General features: G+C 29.7%; 4 protein-coding genes across 5 annotated transcripts; 2 read left to right on the top strand and 2 right to left on the bottom strand.

The window, feature by feature from the left end:
* Positions 1–19: 19 nt before the first annotated feature.
* On the bottom strand, positions 20–2,851 carry LOC140919023 (uncharacterized). Its single transcript, XM_073364338.1, has 5 exons — positions 2,783–2,851; positions 2,612–2,708; positions 2,231–2,258; positions 298–1,498; positions 20–217 (listed from the first exon to the last, which is right to left on the bottom strand). Exons 1-5 carry the CDS (start codon positions 2,849–2,851, stop codon positions 20–22), a joined length of 1,593 nt encoding a protein of 530 aa, XP_073220439.1.
* A 1,614-nt stretch (positions 2,852–4,465) lies between these two features.
* LOC140919022 (uncharacterized) lies at positions 4,466–8,011 on the top strand. Its single transcript, XM_073364336.1, has 5 exons — positions 4,466–4,593; positions 7,069–7,202; positions 7,546–7,630; positions 7,745–7,798; positions 7,916–8,011. The coding sequence occupies exons 1-5, from the start codon at positions 4,549–4,551 to the stop codon at positions 8,009–8,011; spliced, it is 414 nt and encodes a 137-aa protein (XP_073220437.1). The 5' UTR covers positions 4,466–4,548.
* Positions 8,012–8,112: 101 nt separating this feature from the next.
* On the top strand, positions 8,113–15,027 carry LOC101494027 (uncharacterized). The gene is made up of 20 exons (XM_027337477.2): positions 8,113–8,210; positions 8,319–8,391; positions 8,741–9,119; positions 9,464–9,787; positions 10,012–10,215; positions 10,359–10,454; positions 10,561–10,621; positions 11,005–11,132; positions 11,254–11,500; positions 11,655–11,800; positions 11,896–12,020; positions 12,259–12,382; positions 12,462–12,520; positions 12,680–12,776; positions 12,861–13,038; positions 13,557–13,658; positions 14,022–14,143; positions 14,217–14,276; positions 14,414–14,528; positions 14,728–15,027. Exons 1-19 carry the CDS (start codon positions 8,177–8,179, stop codon positions 14,513–14,515), a joined length of 2,661 nt encoding a protein of 886 aa, XP_027193278.2. The 5' UTR covers positions 8,113–8,176; the 3' UTR covers positions 14,516–14,528; positions 14,728–15,027.
* LOC101498470 (uncharacterized) lies at positions 13,840–17,342 on the bottom strand. Of its 2 annotated transcripts, XM_004512213.4 has the most exons (7): positions 17,200–17,342; positions 17,022–17,109; positions 16,861–16,951; positions 16,021–16,105; positions 15,583–15,739; positions 15,241–15,366; positions 13,840–14,249 (listed from the first exon to the last, which is right to left on the bottom strand). In XM_004512213.4, the coding sequence occupies exons 1-6, from the start codon at positions 17,239–17,241 to the stop codon at positions 15,251–15,253; spliced, it is 579 nt and encodes a 192-aa protein (XP_004512270.1). In that variant the 5' UTR covers positions 17,242–17,342; the 3' UTR covers positions 13,840–14,249; positions 15,241–15,250. The 2 variants fall into 2 exon arrangements, with proteins under 2 accessions (XP_004512270.1, XP_004512269.1); XM_004512212.4 differs by lacking the exon at positions 13,840–14,249 and having other exon boundaries at positions 15,083–15,366.
* Between the last annotated feature and the right edge of the window lie 3,061 nt (positions 17,343–20,403).

Raw genomic sequence — 20,403 nt, 5'->3', positions numbered from 1 at the left:
TTGTATCAATTTTAAAACATTAAGGTTCATCTAAAGACATTGCCTCTACGGGTTCCGTAGGTGGATTTTGGGTAACACGTGACAACCGGCCTAATAAATACCCCCAGTGTTGTAGACGGCCTGTGTATGCTATTGCCCAAGAAGTTGCTTCATTGGTACGATATTGCTTCCAACCTGGTGCAATGTCTGGCATTGGAAATCCATCTTTCATCTTTAACTGCAAAAATTAAATAAATTAACAAAATATAAGACAAAATTATCAGAATAAAATTTAAAAAAGTATAAGAAAATAATTACCGGAACCCAGTGATTTCCATTAACAAAACCAATACAACAAATGCGATCATTTTTTGTCGATCCGGAATGTGAACCCCTCATAGGAAAGAAAGTCATTGAAAATGTCAGACCGAACGTGACAAGAATAATATTATATGTTGTCGCTATCACGTAACCCATATCAGGCATGGACAACCATTTATCCATGGGTTGAACACCTAAGCCGGATATCATCAACGAATCTCTTACTTCTTTAATGCGTCCTGTGAACAATCTATCATATGGAGTTACATGAGAAACAATCTCTTGATCCAATCTCTTGCGGACCAAAGACCAACACTCTTCACCGAAACCAAGCAATAATGCAATAGCGCGAAAACCACAATTTCCATCAGCTGCCACGTCAAATATGTCATCAATGTATGGCTGAATAATATCAGGAAATTGTGTCAATAACAAATTTTTTGAAGAATGAGATGACTGAGAGGGGTGTTTCTTTGATTGAGAGGCTTGTCTCTTCTTTGATTGAGAGGGTTGGGAACCAATATCTTCACCATATGTTGCATTAACATGCTCAAAGTAAGAAGGGTCTCGATATACATCATATCCATCTGGCTTCATACCCTTACTCTTCTTCACTCTTCCTTTGGTTTTGACTTTTTCAGGTGGTGGACATATTGAACTTGTACTTGGAAAAGCAAGTTCACGCACTTTACTCTTCAACACTCGTTTCCCAATAACATCAAGTGATCGAAAGCGTTTCCATAAGGCATTCATCTCAGTAGACATATCCAACTCTGATCCATCTTCTGTGTCTTGAGTGAGTTCACATTCCATGCTTAATTTTCTCCATTGAATATGCACAGAATCTAGAGGAATTGGTTCACCCATTAATTTATATTGTCCCAATTCACAAGCACAAGGTAATCCGTATGTCCTTCTCAGAGAACACCCACATATAGATTTGTCAGTACCCACCCACTCAACTTTGTCGTATTCTTCAGCAATACGTCTTTGAGCTTCTGTTGATACAAATGTATTCAATCTCTGATAAAATGGATTTCTGTGCTCATGCTCTTCATCATAAAAACTTTTTTGAAACGAGGCTCTGATTCTTTTATGTTGTAACCTTATCATGTTGTTCATAGCCTCCCAACATTTACACAAATCACTCATGCTATTTTCTAACATTAACTTCAGTTTCCAGTGAGCCGACTCAACCCTGTAAAATTCAACAATATATAATAAAATTATATTAAATACCTGTTAGTCGTTGTGTTCCCCAAATGCATCACTTTATTTGTCCATGCTTCAACAAATCTTTCCTTATGTGGAGTCAACCAAGTTTCTTTGACATAATCAACAAACACTTTAGTATCAACACATGATTGTTCAAACATATGCAAGCGCATCATATACTCTTTTTCATTACTACAATACATAATGTCTTTCCACATATTCAATATTGACTCTTGTCTATCCTTTAAGACATATTGCTTGCATTTTGCTCCAACATTTTTTTCGATATGAAATCGACAAAGTAAATTAACAGCATGTGGAAACACAATGCCAACTGCATTCATTAACGCAAGATCTCTGTCTGTCACAATTACTTGAGGGAATTTATTTTGTGTAACAAACAAATCTTTTAGTCTCTCTAATGCCCAACAAAAGTTTTCTTCCCTCTCACATTCCAAATAAGCAAACCCAACTACAAATGTTTTCTCTGTTGATGTCATACCAACAATTTCAAGTAATGGCATTCTGTATTTATTGGTTTTGTAGGTACTGTCCATAATCAACACAATCGGAAACAAATTCAACAACTTCACTGAATCTGGATGCGCCCAAAAAATATCTCTCATAACATCGGAGTCTTCACGCTTTCTATTCCAGCACACATATTTTGCATCTTCAATTAACTTGAATAAATGTTGCATCTCTGTTCTATTACCTCTCACGCGCAATCGAATGATACTTCTCTGTTTATATATTTGTGAGATCTTAGTAACATTACTCTTATCTCGGTCTTGCAATGAGAGTAATATGTGTCTCGGTGCAACATTATATTTTGTTAATTCATGAACATGCTTTCTATCTTCTTCATTTAAGCGCCCAACATATGCATGCCCCTCCAAAGTATCAGGTAATTCATGGTTGTGAATTCCACAAATTACTTTAACTATCCATCCTGAACCATCTTTTAATGGTTTTGATCTAAGCTTGAAAGGACAATCACATTTTTTTGTTGAACTTCGAATAGAACTAGCAGCACACTTGTATTTTCCCCCTTTGTCACAACCTAATATTAATTTATTTCTCCGTCCTTTCTCACCCGTCTCTATATCTGATCTTCTGATAATAACGGTAACTTTATTTTTTATACCAATTTCTTTTGCCCATTTCACAACAGCATCCCTTGAATCAAATATCTGAAATAAAATAATTATAATTAATCACAAAAATATATTTTTATAATATTAATATTAAATATATTTATTCATACCTGATCTGTGTCAAAAATTTTTGTAGTATCGACGCATGTTTTGTCCATTAATAGTAGTGGATTATCCATATCTGTTAACATTTAAAAAAAATTAAAAAAAATTAAAAAAACTTAAAAAAAAATTAAAAAAATATGGTATATACCGGAAAACTCAAAAATGAAGTTTTCCGGAACCTACTACTGTACCGGAATACTTGCCAACCAAGATTTTCGGTACACAACTTTCCCCTTCTGTACCGGAGAAGTCAGTTTTAACATTTCCGGTACTACACTCTGTACCGGAAAACTCAGTTTTAACATTTCCGGTACTTTACTCTGTACCGGAAATCTTGTTTCAAGTATTCCGGTAGTTACCGGAAAACTGCCACTTACCGGAAATCTGTTTTAGGGCTGGGTTTGTGACAAAATGGTGAAAAAAATATTTACATTTCTGGTATAATAGTCATTTACAAAATGGTGAAAAAAATTGAGGGTAGTTTTGCCATTTTTGAATTTTTTTAGGGTACAAGGCAAAGTGTGGGGGTACAAGGGAAATTTTTCTTAGTTATGTTCTCTACCATTTATCATTGTTATGTTATGATTGCTTAGTTTCATGCCCATTCTTTGTTATTATCATTGTTTTCTAGCCCATACATTTGTGTATACTTAAATCTTAATTTTTACCATATTTAGAACAAAAAAATATTTTAATTAACTCTACAAAATAATTTATAAGGACTTTGGTAGATAGTTGAGTAGGAGGAAAACTTTGTTTAGAGTTGTTCTATAACCAGTAAAACGTTTCATCAATTCATATCATCTATGATGTTCCATGATCATAGACTTTGCCTAAATGAAGGAAACTCCTATGTTGGTGCCAGGTATGTTCCAACAATTCCAAGGGGCCCACATTGAAATATTTCTTAATTTTTTAATGACGATGGTATCAAATATTTGTTTATTTGTAGTATATGTCCTCTGTTTGATTGGGAAGGGCAAGGACCAAGTCAAATAGCAATAATAATTTTTTGTTTTACATTTTGTTTTCTCTACAAGTGTCATTTTTTACTTTTATTCTTGATAAAAAATTGTTTATTTATTTTTTATCCTTGCAAACAATAATACCATTTTTTTAGTTTTTTTTTGTTGTTTTTTTTTATATTAAGTAACTGTTTGTATTTGCTTTTGTTAAATTAATCTCATTAATATATTGGTGATATTAATTTTATTCCTTATATAATTCATAATATTCTGAAAAACTAAAATTTAATATAATAATATTTCATCTAAAATGAAATATAAGTAAATATTAATTAATAAATGATATATTTTGTTTAAACTTTCGATTAAATATACTAAATTTTTATTAAACACACACACACACACACATATATATATATATATATATATATATATATATATATATATATATATATATATATATATATATAAAAGGTTTGACCAAAATTCTTCTTAAATTCTTTTTATGTTTTTTCAATATTTTTATATATATATATATATATATATATATATATTGTAACCATTTTTAAAAAGAATTACCATTTATTCAATTTTAATAGAACTTTCAGTTTAAAACTAATTTATACCGATTGTATGTAAGTTTTTGTTTGGGTTGTTTTTGTGAAAATCATTGAGAGAAAGAGAAAGTGAAAAAAAGTAACTGGTATATATATTTATATATAGCACTAAAAAATGAATTTATCTGTTTTCGATCATCACAAAGCACATTTGAGTTTGACATTACCCACATAACTTTTCTCTTCATCATGTTCGTCAAGAAATTCGTGGAGAAAGCTTCTACAAAAAATAAGGTAATTCAATATCGATCTTTGCTTTCACTTTTTTCCTCTCATCAAACACTATATATTAATTTCTACTTAATTGCTTCCATCTTCATCAATCATCATACTTTAAAATCTCAATATCTCACACTGTAATTTCAATATTCATACAACTTGTATTTTGTGGCATCAATATTTTCTTTTTAAATTCACTATACTAAGCCAAACAAATTACTTTAAGAGTTTAAAGCACATACATGATGAGTATAATGTTATTTCACATTGATAATCAATTATAATTCTCCAATACTTATCACATAAATAAAAACTAAAAAATTAAGTAATATAATTGTTTGGTATCTTTGCGACTCATATTATTATTGTAAAATAATACCAATTAATAATAATGTTGTTGATATTTTTTTCATATATGTATGATTTCTTTGTAATAATTTAATTGTTGCTGATAATGTACAATTATATTTACGGTATATATAAATTAAACTCAAAAAATTATTTTCATAATTCAAAATTAATTAACGTTTAGTCTCCCTATTAAATGAAGTTAATAATGACAAAATAAATATATTTATAAACAAATAATATTCTATGTTTTGTCATATTTCAGTCAAATTATAATTATTAATTTTATGATATTAGTAATAAATATTCTATATTTTGTTGGTAAGATAAACATTTTTAATTATGTTTACATGTATATTTAGTTAGTTACTACATATGAATATATATTACCTCTTTAGTATATATATATATATATATATATATATTTCCTCCATCCCTTATTTATAATAAGCTCCATAATTTTTAAAGTTGATAGAATAGTTAATGTGTTAAGTTTCTAAAATAATTTTTGTAATTGAATAGATTAAACATGACTTTTCATATTTCAATAAAAATTAGCAGTATTAATAAGTAATATGTTTGAAAAAATAATAATAAATGAACTAGTAAATTGAAAAAAGGAGCTAACCGCTTTAGCGTTTTTTTTATAAGTTAATTCAAATAGTTTACAGTTTAAAACATATTATTTTTTCTTTCAATTTTACTCTTACTATTGTAATTAAAATTCTTTATTTTCCTTTATAATTTTTTTATTATGATTTAAAATAAATAATTTTATAAATTTAAAATAATTTTAGAAATAGTAATTTAAGTAAATAATTTAAAAATTAGAATTTAAAATAAATAAACTAACTAAATAAAAAATATATATCCGATTAATAAATAAACTATTTATAAAAAAAATTAAATTTAAAATAATTAATATTTTAAAGTAAATAATTTATTTATTTTAATCTAAAACAAATAAAATAGATAACTAAATAAATATAAAAAATTGATAATTTTAAAATACTGCTTTTAAAATATTTAAAATATTAATTGATAAATTTTATTTTCAATTAAAATTATTATTTTATATTTTTAAAGTAATTGAACCTCTAATTTTATTAAATACTCAATTAACTTAACAGTTATAAACTAATTTTACCAACCAGAACATTAGAGACACATTCTTTTCAAAAAAAGACTTATGATTATATAAAAATCCTATTAAATTATTTTTTAAGTGTATAAAATTGTGTCATTAAACTAAGCTTATATATCAGAGCCAATAAAATGTTTTGACAAATACCAAGTCAGCCTCATAGACCTTAACGTTTTAAAACATGTCTATAAATATACCCTTAAAAGCATCCTTAACGGTGATACTATTATTATATGAGTATTTAAGTGGACTCCGTGTGTTTTATATTTTTTTAAGTTGATATTTCTTTTATTCCATAACAATGGCATAAATTGATTTTCAAGAAAAACATATATAAATAAAGAGAAATTTCACTGTACATAAGTTAATTTAATATGTACCGGTAAATTTGATCGTCAAAATTAATACTTAAATAAGTTTTTTTTATAATTATTTTCTATCATTTACAAAAGTTACACTAATAACTAAATATTATTTATCATCAATAAAATTTAATTTAATTTTTATGGAATTTTATTACTCATAATAGTAAATATTAAATATTTTTTTTTAATAAATTGTAAAAAGATTAGTATAATCTTTATAAACAATGAAATTATGTTTTTCTTATGATATTTCTTAAAATACAAAAAGTTAATAATTTTTTGATTCATAAAAATAATCGTTAATTTAATGTCGTAGTTGTAGAGAGCAAATGCACTAAAATATTTCAATTTATGAATGTATTATAGAAAATCCTATAAATAAAAGATATAATAAATTTTTTATTAAATTATCTATATCAAAGTAACAATTTAACTTTGTAATCTCAAAAGATAGAGTTTAAATTCCACTTGAGTTCGTAAAATGATCATCAGTACCATTTTGTTTATTCAATCATTAGTGCATGTACCATTTTATTAATAGTAATTTCTTATTTGTCCATTTTTTAAAATAAAAACTATTACCATAAATGAATTATAAAAATATGAATAAAAAATTGTGTATTTGCTTTGCAGGGTGGTGGAAATTCATCAAATGGATTAAAAGCTAGTGATGTAGATCCACGTTTGGTATTTCATGATGGGGTACCATCTTGTGGTATCAAGTTTGCAAGTGACAATATTCAGAAGATATTGGCTCTTTCTACCAAGTATGTTCACCCTTCTCATTTCAATTTTGTGATGTACTCATTGTTTTCTAACATCAGATTATTAAATTTTACAACTATAGTATTTGAGCAAACAAACGTTTTGGTCCTTAAATGTGTTAGGCGACATCGCAATAGTTCATGAATATATCAAAACTACAAAAGCATGCGTAATGTGACTTTTGGTAGACACTTTGATCTTTGAATGTGTCTTTTGTTAATTAGTTTAATCTTTGATAGTGTTAGTCTCTCGTACATATAAAGATCAAAATGCTTATTTACTAGTCATTTCTTGAACTTGTGCTTAAAATTGATTTTCGATTACATTTTTCATTTTATTTTGAAGTGATGGGAGGATTAAATTATTTGGTAAAGATAATGCTCAAGTCCTACTTGAATCTAAAAAGGCAGTGCCTAGCAAGTTTTTACAGGTTATATTTTTCTGTCTTTTTTTCAAGCCATTTCAAATTTCTCATGTTTTGATGTTGTAAAAATATTCTTTCTAGTATACTAACAATACTATGATGTTTGATATGCATGCACAGTTCATCCAAAATCAAGGCATCCTTATAAATGTAACTTCAAATAATCATATTGAGGCAAGTATAAACTTATGATCAACTTGCTCAAATTTTTAATTGCATTTCAATGTTACTAGGTATAGTTCCATGATCAAGAATCATGTTCATTGAGAAATTCTAACATTTCATATTTAGGTTTGGGACATAGACAAGAAAAAGTTGTCTGACTTATACATTGTTAAAGAAGAAATCACTTCTTTTGCAATCCTTCAGCACAGCCTCTATATGTAAGTAACTAGTATTGAGAACTCGTGCAATACACATAAAGAAATTTATTGAAAGAATCTATGTTAGTTAGATTATGATTAAGAGCATGTATATGGTACTAGGTATATTGGAGTTTCTAGTGGTAATATATCAGTTTTGAAGCTTGATCAAGATTGGCATGTGGTACGGATGAATTACACCATACCCCTCTCAGCTTCTTTTGGTGAGATCAGATATACATATATTTTGGCCTTTTTCCATTCACTTGTTACAAATAAATCTTTGTTTATATATAGATTATTGTCATCTAAGTTCCTTGATAATCTGCTAGGGAATTCAACTGAAGCATTTGATGATACTGTTGTGACACACATATTGCCTCAACCAGCGGCCGAAAGTAAAAGGTGATACTGATTTGCATAAACCCTGCCTTCCTTTAAGACACTGCTAATAATTAATTTAGCTTATGCTTTTACTTGATCACTACGTTTTGAATTCAATAACTATATATTGACAGTGTAAAACAAATTTAGACAGAAGTCCAATTATATTTCATCGTGAAATCATATCATAGTATTATTTCCTTAAATATTTGCACAAATATCTACATGAATCAAACAATGTCGTGTGATTGTTTGTATGTGTAAAAGAACTACATTGTTAGTGTTAGTGTGTAGTAATTAAATTCATTTTTTGTTTATGCAACGCAACACAAAAAAGTCAAACTTATTTTCTCTATTGTGTTCAATGCAGAGTTCTCATAATCTTTAGAAATGGGCAAATAATATTATGGGATATTCAAGAAAGCAGATGCATTTTCAGAACTGGTGGAAATGTGTCACAGCCACTACACAATAATGAAACAAAGAAAGTGTCTTGTGCATGTTGGGTGTGTCCTTTTGGAAGCAAAGTGGTTGTAGGGTACAGCAATGGAGAACTCTTCATTTGGAGCATCCCTTCTCTAACCACAGGAAATGGCTCAGCTTCTGATTGTAGCAGCAAAAACACTCCTATGTTCAAATTTAACTTGGGATATAAATCAGATAAAACTTGTATAGAATCCATAAAATGGATATATGCTGAAGGAAAGGCTAGTAGATTATATGTCATGGGAGCTTCTAACTCAATGCAGGTATTTGAATACTTAGCTTACATTATTTAACTAATGTTTTTGACATAGTTCTAAATTACGGCCCGCAACTACAATTGCAGCAATTGCAGACGCAATATAAAAGTTTTAGAGGTTTCTGCAGCAGCATTGCAACCGCAATTGCGGCTGAACCAGCAGAATTTTCCTGCATGTTGCTGCAATATCAAGGTTCACAGTATAATCGTGACCGCAATTTAGAACCATGGATGTTGGTCAATTTATTCTGAGAAAGAAAGCTTGAATTCAAGTTCACCTATTATAACTCAAATGAATTTGTGATTTTTTTTGTTTATTAAATGTTTACTGATATGATTGTATGAATGCAGGTAGTATTGTTGAATGATCATACCGAAACTCGCACAATTAAGTTAGGACTTTATTTGTCTGAATGTTGTGTTGACATGGAGATCATATCAACCTCAAATGAACAAAGCAAGAATAAACAAAATTCTTTGATTTTGCTTGGGAAATCAGGCCATGTATATCTGTATGATGATAGTTTGATTGAAAGGTATCTATTGCATAATCAAACTAAGTCCACTCCTTCACTGCCAAAGGAAGTTATGGTGAGGTTACCACTGGCTGATTCAAGCATCACCACAGCAAAATTCATCTCCAACACTTCCAATGTGTTTTATTCTCAAGATGAGGTAATAGAGTTGTGATACTCTTCTTTTACTCGATCGTATTCTTTTATTATTATTACTAGCGTGCAGACAGACACTAATGTTTCTATCTGTCTACTTTTGTTAAGAAATTTGGTATCCTTCATTATTTTTATCGAAAAAAGCGGACAGATGAACACATGAAAATGAATAATATACTGTAATATTGTGGATATTCATTTTACTTTTATTTTTCTTTTTTGTTACAGTATTATAGACAGATTCTGAAAAACTATCCCCGGCTTATTCCCATGGAAACAAATCAGAAAGATGGGATTAACCTGAGTTCTGCCAACTTCTCTGGATTTTCAAACATTAAAAACTTGTACATAACTGGACACCATAATGGAGCCATAACTTTTTGGGATGCATCATGTCCCTTTTTCATCCCAGTTTTTCAATTAAAGCAGCAGGTAACGGTTTAATCCAAAAAATATTAGTTTGTGTCCAAATGTTAGCTTCATTATTACTTTAAGTGATAAAAAAAACACTTTAGCTTCTTCTCAAATATCAATACTATTATATTGTGATTATTATCTCTTTCATATTAATGCAGAGTGAACATGATTATTCTTTAAGTGGTGTGCCCTTGACAGAATTATATTTTGACATCAACTCTCTTCTCCTTGTTTCTGGTGATCATAGTGGAATGGTGAGGCTAATTCATCTATATGAATGGATGAGAAGTGATTTTTTTTTTTTCATTTTCACCACCCTTGCTTTTTGTATAGTATGCATGATATGAACATGATCTACAGGTTCGAATATTCAGATTCAAACCCAAACCGTACACCTCCAACAGCTTCATGTCGCTTACAGGTATTTTATGCATTGCATATTACTTATTCTATAACTTGTCTAGAATGTGTTTGGATTGACTTATTTGAACTTATCAATTGACATAAGTACTTGTAAGACTGCTTAGAAGAACTTATAAAAGCAATTTATGTCATTTCTATAAGTTGTTTTTAGTTTATTTCTATAGATTTTTTATGATAGCTTATAGCTTTTATGAAAAAAGTTTATATTTGTTTTATCTTTTGATACAAAAATAACTTATACATAAACATGTATATGATAAACGTTTATGCTATAAACACTTAATTAAGTTGTTTATCCAAACAGAGCTTTAATCAATAATTGAACAACTAGCAGACTTCACACTTCAGTTGATAGTGACTTGAATTTCCACTCTATTGTAGGAGGTACAAAGAAAGGGGTTGATCATGTAATTCAAAGTGTGAAACTTGTAAAGACTATTGGTTCTGTAATTTGTATGAATATAGATCATAGCTCAAAGCTTCTTGCTGTTGGTTCTGATCAAGGAAATGTAAGATACTTTTCTAGCTGTTATATATTTTTTTAAATTGCACATGTTTATTTAGCTCATTGTTCCAAGGAAACAAACTTCATGTTACTAATTTGTACAATAATCTACCAATTTGTTGCAGGTTTCAGTTATTGACATAGATGGTCCATCTCTGTTATATCAGAAACATGCTTTAAGTGAAATTTCTACTGGTATCATCTCTCTGCAGTTCATAACCTGTAGTTTATACGGTTTTGAGAAAAACATCCTAGCAGTTGGAACAAAGGACTCATCTGTTTTGGCACTGGATAGTGAAACTGGAAATGCACTGAGTATTGGAACTGTTCATCCTAAGAAGCCATCTAAAGCTCTATTTATGCAGGTGTTAGGTAAGAGTTTGCACAGTTGACACATTGAACAGTTATTACAACACATTGTTATAAGTTATCAATGATCTGAATGCTTATTCTGTTTAGGATTCAAATGTCAAAACAATTTTGAATAGCAGTGAAGGACTAGTTTTTTTTCATTTGTTTTATACAGATGGAAAATGTGAACCAATTACAGAAAAAGATAACTTAGACTTGAGAGAAGGGAATCATATTGTGGATGCAACAACAAAGAACTTGTACATTTTGATGTGTTCTGAGAAGGCTTTATATGTCTTTTCATTTGAGCATGCTCTACAGGTATAGTGTTCTTTATTTCAATACTTATGAGTTATAAAGAACCAACAGATTAACTTATGCTTGCAATTACTCTCTATCTCTTTCTCTTGTTTTAGGGAATCAAAAAGGTGCTTTACAAAAAGAAGTTCTATCCTTCTTCCTGTTGCTGGGCGTCGACATTTTACAGCACCTCTGATATTGGTCTCATACTACTTTTCACCACTGGAAAAGTAGAATTAAGGTGCTGGATCTGTCTCAAATCTGCACTTTACTTACCAATATTTTGGTGAAAAAACAAATAAATCTCAATTTTGAGTATCATTTTTTCAATAGGAAAAGTACTTCAATCAATCTCATTCCTACTAAATTGGTTGGCTTTATGGATTCTAGCACTTTAGTGCTTAATTACTGAATCATATATATCGTCCCACATTCTATTAGTTCATGACACATTGTTTTTTTTTTCTCTAATGATTTAGGTCTTTGCCAGAATTATCTTCGATCGTGAAGACTTCAATCAGAGGTTTCACTCATTCACCTCCGAAATCGAAGTCATTTTCTGACAGCCAGATATGTTGTTCATCCAGAGGAGACCTTGTTTTGGTATGACCGCATCTTCTTTCACTATGACAACAAGTTTCTGATATTTATAACGTGAAATTAACTCAAGGTCAGTTTACAGGTGAATGGTGACCAAGAAATTTCTGTTGTTTCGTTGTTGGTCCAGAGGAATATTTTTAGGTATATATGGTTAAAGAATGGAACTAGGAATCTTGTTATCAATCAATCTCCTACAGTCTTATCTTTATTTTCTCTTTTCAAACTGGCAACTTAAGATGAAAGTGATATTAATCACGAGAGATTAGTTTTCTCATTATATAATGTTTGACTTCATTGTAGGCTTTTGGACTCTGTTGGCTGCATCTACAACAAGGAAAGGATGCTATCACAAGAAGAGTTGGTTCCTAACCCTGTCATACCTAAGGAAAAGAAGAAGGTTGCCAGGAACATATAAATAAGGTCTATTAAACTAAATCCATTATTTTTGCAACAAAATGTATTTAATCTTGTTTATGTGCAGGGCATATTCAACACTGTAATCAAAGATTTTGCTGGAAGTAAAGAAAAGCATATGCCCTTCAAGGAAAAAGAAGATCCTAAAGGAAGTATCCAGGAACTCTCTGCAATATTTTCACATGCAAATTTTTCACTGGATGCCAACAATACTGTGGACGAAAATCAGCTAGAATTAAGCATAGGTATAACAATGACTCGGATATGTATGACATAAAGGAGAAATTTGTGCTTTGTGTCAATGAATTCATGTTTGTTTTAATTGGTGATCTGAATCTGCTGGACAGAAAGCATAAATATTATAAAACATGACTAAATTGGAGTTACGGGTCAATATGCTTCTTCGTAAGGCAGTTCAGCTGGTTTCTCCGTATAATGCATATGTCTTTTCGGATTCACTTATTGGAGTTTATCTACTGACATAAACACTTATGAAACTGTTTGAAAAAATTTATGAAAACAATTGATGAAATGTCATAAGTTGTTTTCAACTAATTTCATAAGCTCTCTAGTCTCTAAGATAGCTTATGTAAACAGTTTATAACTAATATGAAAACTGTTTTTTATTTTATCTTTTGTCATAGAAATAGTTTATGCTATAGGCGCTTAGTTAAATTGTTTATCCAAATAGTTTCTTAATAGCATATAGATACTTGAGTTTATGGCCAACTAATTTGAGGTGTTCTCTTTTCTTCCTATATAGATGACATAGATCTGGAAGATCATAGAGAAATACGCAAAGAACAAAGCTTATTAGGAGCTCTTAATAAGATGAAATTGGCTGGCAAATATCAGGCTTTGAAAGGTTTGTGACAATGAGTTCAATTTTGTGGAAATTACTGTTACTTATGTTCACATTTGACCTAAGAAACAAGAACTTGAACTACTGTAATGCGATGAAAGAGGTCGAGTTTATATCACTAATGAGATTCTGTTATTCAACCATATTATATACATGCACAGTGCTACTAAGCATAATCGGAATGTGAAAAATGTAATAACTCTAATTAATATATGCTATAAACTCGTAACTCAAGTATGATTTACATTTATTTGGAGAAATACCAAGTTAAGTAGAAGATATTTTGCTTACAAGAAGAAGAAAAAAGGGAGATGATAAAGAGATTTAATATATACTAGCTAATTTTATTGGGCATCCAATATACAGGAAGAGTGAGAGAGATGAAGGGAAACAACCAGAGAGTACCAGAGAAGGAAGAGCAACAAGATGAGAAAGCTGGTGCAGTCAATCAAATTAAAAAGAAATATGGATTTTCTTCTTCGTCCAATGTAAGGATATATTAAAAGACTAGCATTTGATTATGAAATATGAATACTAATCACAACAAATCTGGCGCAACAGGTAACATGTGTCACTAAATCGGCAGAAAGCAAGCTGCAGGAAAACACAAGGAAATTGCAGGTATATTATATGTTGACAAAGTCACAAAAAATGAAGCGATATATTGTTTAGCACATGCCAAAGTATGCAAGAAGAATAAGCAAAATGAAAATTTCAATTTATAGTTGTTTTCATATTTTCTTATAATAACTTGGCAGGGTGTTGAGCAACGTACTACAGAGATGCAAAACAAAGCAAAATCATTTTTATCAATGGCAAAGCAAGTGCTGCGAAATGTTGAACAGAATAAAAGAAGTTGATAAGACCTGTTAGGTACTAACATCATGATTTGTTTTTCCTTTTTCAATTGCTTGTATATTCTTTTTAATATTTTTTGTATGTAAGTTTGCTCAACAAACTCACCCACCTACAATTTCTCTAAAAGATAAACTAATTTTGCTATATTTATTATCTGCTAGTTTTGCTTCTTTTTACATGAACCTATTCCATTACTGTCATATGTGGATTGCAGAGTGGAGATGCGTGACCATTGCACTTGAAGCTCGCTGAACTGAAGTACAGATGAATAACTACAACCTACAGTGCAAATAAAAAAGTGATTGCTGCAACTTTAAGCCATACGTTATATTGATAAAGACCCACAACTGATTCAAGGACATATACAAGTCATTAGCTCTGGAATTTGTACATTAAAATATCATAGGCTTATGTTCATATTTTCTCTCCACTTTCTTTCTCTTTGGAGAGAATTGTTTTGGTAGAATTATTTCCACCAAGGAATACTTACACATACACACAATAGCAAATTAAAATGTCAACATTGATAAAAAAATAAATAAGTAAATTAAAATGTCAACTCTTAAACATGACAAAGTTAAAAGATGGCATCCAAATTGCATTGAGGTTTTCTCTTTTTATTTTACAAATTGGAGTATTAGTTAATGACGTGAAAGATGGTGATCACCATCACAATGCAATTAGAACATAAATAACATTCCACACAGCATGAGAACAGAAGACAAACTTTGCAATGACTAGTGCTTTATCAACAGATCTTCCAAATGCGAGCGTATCTGTTCTCTAACAGCATCTCTGTTACCAACACTCAATGTAAAACAAGTTGCTCCTGCATGATTCCTCAATCTTGCAACTGCCAAAATTGACACGATCCGTGAATCAGTCGGCCAGATAGCGGCTTCAAAATCATCAAAACGTCGATAGATCTTTGAGATTTATGGATATCAGGTTTCACGAGAAAAATGTCCCATATAGATTATTTAAAAGGTGAAGACAAGAAAAATCACTGACATCAAGAGAGAAACGTGATGTTTGAAAAATGGGGACTGTGAAAGTAAGGGAAATTTACCTTCCGGTATATCTCTGCCAAATTTTGGAACTGGAATGGAAGCCAAAATTGGGATATTTGAGTCCAAAACTTTTAGAACTGCAGGGAAGAATGAGGAACTGTATAACTCCATCTTCCCAACTTCATCAATGACGAAAAGATCGGTGTCTTCTCTAACCTAATCATTGAGTGTGTCTTTTCAAATTTCAGAGACTGATCTAACATACGGGCATCTGCAAATAATATCTTTGTATATCCTGAATGACAAATTTACACTCAAAAATGCAAGGAAACAGCTCAAGAGCAGCATACCAGTACCACATTTTTTATATGCATTTAAATTCATGCAGTGAGTGTCATATATTGGGCAAAATATGCATTTACTCTGCAGCTACTATGACAATAATCTTACATAAAGTTGAGAAAAATGTGAAAGCAAAACATCGTTGACAAGCTCACCTGCAACTCAGGCAGTGCTAGTGACTCAAAAGATGCTACATCAACTTTATACTTCCCAACATTAGGCCATCTGTGAGACTCTTGGCTGCCAATAATACCATTAAATAATACCCTTTAATCAAATAAGCAAAGCTCTAATAAAACCAAAAATCTAGCCGGTGAAACCAATGTTACATGAAGTGAATGCAGTCAGCACATCTCAGTCCTTGGATCTAGATTGTTCATATTTCGACTTTAGCAATAAATTTGAAATTAAAACCGTCCAATTTGAATGCAAAGGTCTAGATGTACTAACTGCAACTATGGTTCTAACTTGTGGTTTGAAACTGCAATGCAGCCACAATATAACAGTTTTTAAAGTCTCCACATCGACCATATTGTCACATATTTTACCGCAATATAATTTGTTCACAGCATACTGCAAGTGCAATTTAAAACCATGATTGTTGAGTAGTTTGAATGCATCTAATCCAAATTATGTTATGTCACAGCATATTTACAAACACATACAACAACAACAAAAACCAAGCATTATCCTACGAAGTAGGATAGGCTACGTGGATCAATGGTGTCATAACTTTTTATTATATAACATATCTCTTTTCGGTTCATAAATCACTATGTTTTTCCTAATGGTTTCTTTTATAGTTTTCCTACGTCTTCCTCCGCCTCATACAGTTTCTTTTATGTACAAGCAAACAAAAAACAAAAATATCAGTTTTTTTTTGTGAGCTTGCAAAGATCATAGCCACAAGCATCATCATCACCAAAAAACAGAAAATTATGAATCTCCTAATGCAGAAAAGTTTGTATCTTTATCAAGGGAATGAAAAACAAAACCTTGAAAAGTTGGATGAGGCAAGTGGGCATGTGCGACCATCAAGAGTAACAACTTCAAAACCAACCCTCTCACTTGCAACTCTAACTTCACCTACAAAACAAAACATTTTAGTTTTGGGAAATGGTGAGGGGTGGTGAAGGAAAAGGAAAAGGATGCTTACGAGTGTAGAAACCTTGAACCTTGAGGGTTGAATTGGAGGCTTTGATGGTCTCGAACAGTTTCATAATAAGAGTGGTTTTTCCCACACCCTAAAATAAACCAATCAATTTTATGAATGATGGAAATGACATAAATTTTGAAGAGAGGAGAAGTAGAAAATTGGAGGAGGAATCACTCACTGGAGGACCTGTCACTAGGAAGCATTTTCCTATACCAGCCATTGTTTCTGTTTCTCAGCTTCACTGCTAAGGTTACACTTTTGCCTAATTGTGGTTTGGTCTAACTTATTTAACAAGAATAATATTTTCAGGCCTAACCTATTCCTATTTTAAATAGGAATAGAATAGATACTCATACTTATAAAAAAAATGAATTATATATATATATATATATATATATATATATATATATATATATATATATATATATATAAAATGTGTGTGTGGTTCTTTATTATTTATATCATTATAGGTATATGGTTTGACCTATTTATGGTTGGTCTGACCTGTTTAATAAAAAAGTTGAATTCATATTGTTTTAAAGTCTATTAATTTAAATAGATCAAACATATGTTTACAAAAAAAGTATTAGACATAATAGATCGGTCTATGTATATATATATATATATATTATTTATTAATGTTATTTTTTAAATTTTATCAATTATGCAATTACTCAGTAGTCATTCAATATTCGATAGTCGTTTCATATTTGTTAGCGATTTCATATTTGGTAGTTCGGTAGCCGTTTAATTAGTCAATCATTCAATAGTCGTTTCATATTTGTTTCAGAATTAATAATGGGTGATTTTGCTTCAGAAAAAAAACATATTCTTTGAAACCAAAATTATTTTTTATGGTTTAAAAATATTTGTTTTAGATTTTTTAAAAATTATTTTGTTAGAAAAATTATTTTTTATTTAATATATATATATATATATATACATTGATATTGATATTGATATGTGGAGAGCATTATGTTCTATGAGTAGAGCATTTAAATATTTTAATATGAATAAGGGTTTTAAATAAGTTTTCAAGCCGGAAAAAAACTTATAATAGGCTATAGGTCAGACTTAGGCCTAAAAAATTAATCGTATGCGAGTTTCAGACATTTCAAAACCTGGTATGGTCTGACCTATTCTCACCCCTACTCTCTACAAATTAAAGTTATGTTTGAAATTTTTTTGATTTTAGTTGTGGAACGAATGAGACTCTAATAATACCAAATTTGAGTAAAAAATAAATAAAAATTTATATTAATAATTATTTTTTAATTAAAATTTATTAATCATTTGATCTAATCGCTTAATTAAATTATATATTTTAAATTGATTAATTTTATCTATTTTTTTATTGATTAGCTTTACCTAATTTTTTTATTAGAGAAAATTAAATAAAGAGTTAACTAACACTATGAAAAATATATATCTCTCTATAATTACGAAAACCGGAATTAGAATGAGATATAAGGAGTTTCACTATACTAAAATCCCCCTTGTGACTTAAGTAGGTCATCTTGTTAATATATTTGTTAGTCTCCCGAAAAGTACGTGTAAGAATAGATTGTCAATTGTAAGGAGAATTTTCAAGATATATTTAGAATTCTCTAATAGCTATATTAATATAGTAAAATTAAATAATTTAATGTATCACTTGGTTGTTGCAATGATTGAATTTAATGTATTTGTTAGTCATCAAACTAATGCATATCTTAAGTTATCAAAGGTTACAAAAAATTTCGAGAATTGTTTTCTTTCACCGATTGGTACGAGTTTCTTTTATAAATAAACATATTTTAGGTTTGATGTGAAATGACAAAACTTTGTACTGCATGGGTCTGAGTGCAAATTATAAGTCTTTGAAGAGTGCACATATTGTCAACAATAAAATAATTTAACTCAATAAAGAGGGTATGGTTTGAATAGTGAAGGTCAAATGTAGATCATGGACTATACTCCAAATCTCAGCCTAAATCATTGTCGTGCGGCCCAAATTACAAGCAAAATGGTCATTCTCATCTCTAATGACTCCAATGTAGGCGGAGGAATTTATACTAACTATATGAGAACCATCCACATTGAATTTCATAGAGCGAGGAGGAGGATACCACTTGACATTAATATCATGCCTAATGTTATATAAGTATGATACAAATCTTTCAAAAAATGTGATGGTGGACTGAAGTGAGTTGTCTATGGAGAGTGTGCAAAAAATGCTTGGAATTCAAAGAAGTTATTGAGAAAACTAGTTTGTTAGAATTAATGTAAAAAGAGTGCTACAAACACTCTCTTGTTGGATGAAATTTATATATGTCTCTTACATTTTGGAGAATTATACAACGTAATCACCATTTTAGAAGAGGTGTCATAGTTAATTCAATATGACCTCGATGCAATGAAGAGAATGAAGAAAAAAAATATTAGTTTAATAAATATAGAGATTAATAATGAAGAGATTTGAATGCCATAGAAACATTTTAATTGTTTTCTTTTCTAACTTTAATTGTTTTTCTATATGAAGATTTTGAAAAAATTAAATAGTATATTCAAGGATGATAACAAATACATAGATTCTCTTGACAACGTTCTCTTCACCACAATCATAATTCTAAAATCAAGCATCAACAACATTGTCGCATAGATATTATTTTGATTTAATATAAATTTTCAATTGAACAAGAAATTAATGAAATTCATTCATTTTTATTGATAATTTCTTGTGATTTTATTAATGAAAAACACTACTACAAATGCGGAAATCATAGGAACAAATTATTCTCTATAATAAAAATAAAAAAATATTCTAATTTCAATGTAAGTCATAAGGGTGTTCCAAGGTAAAGAAATTTCAGTGAAGACAAATCTAGAAAATGTAAAGCTTTGTTGGGATAATCTTTAAAAATTACCACAAATCAAATGATTATTCATCTTTCTTAGTAATCAAAGAAATGATTTAAAGATAACAAATATTAAGCTTTTAAAAGCTAGAACAAAATGAATGAACTATTATGTGTAGAATTTGATGCAGTAAAACAATAAGAAAAGAACACAAGAAATTTGACATGGTTCGAATTAAAGCAATGTATTTTAATCTACATCCATAGCGGTCATTATTGATGGTTTCTTATTTTTAATTTGAGGTACAATCTCTCTTAATACAAGTTTCATATTTTCTCACTAGATTACAGAAAGAGTAAAATAATCTAAGAATTTTCAACAATAACTTCCTTCACTAGACTATTTAACACACTATTTATAGCCTAAGCAATATCTCCTAACTGCTGCAACTGAACTAGTTACAGTTAGTTATTAATTAACAAATCAACATACTGATCAAATTAGTTTTGATTAGAACCAATTAACTCAACGATAGAATTGTTAA

Source organism: Cicer arietinum, chromosome 8 (assembly GCF_000331145.2).
Source record: "Cicer arietinum cultivar CDC Frontier isolate Library 1 chromosome 8, Cicar.CDCFrontier_v2.0, whole genome shotgun sequence".
NCBI classification, from domain to species: domain Eukaryota; kingdom Viridiplantae; phylum Streptophyta; class Magnoliopsida; order Fabales; family Fabaceae; genus Cicer; species Cicer arietinum.
The sequence above is the reverse complement of the archived record's forward strand: the minus strand, read 5'-3'. Positions and strand labels throughout refer to the sequence as shown.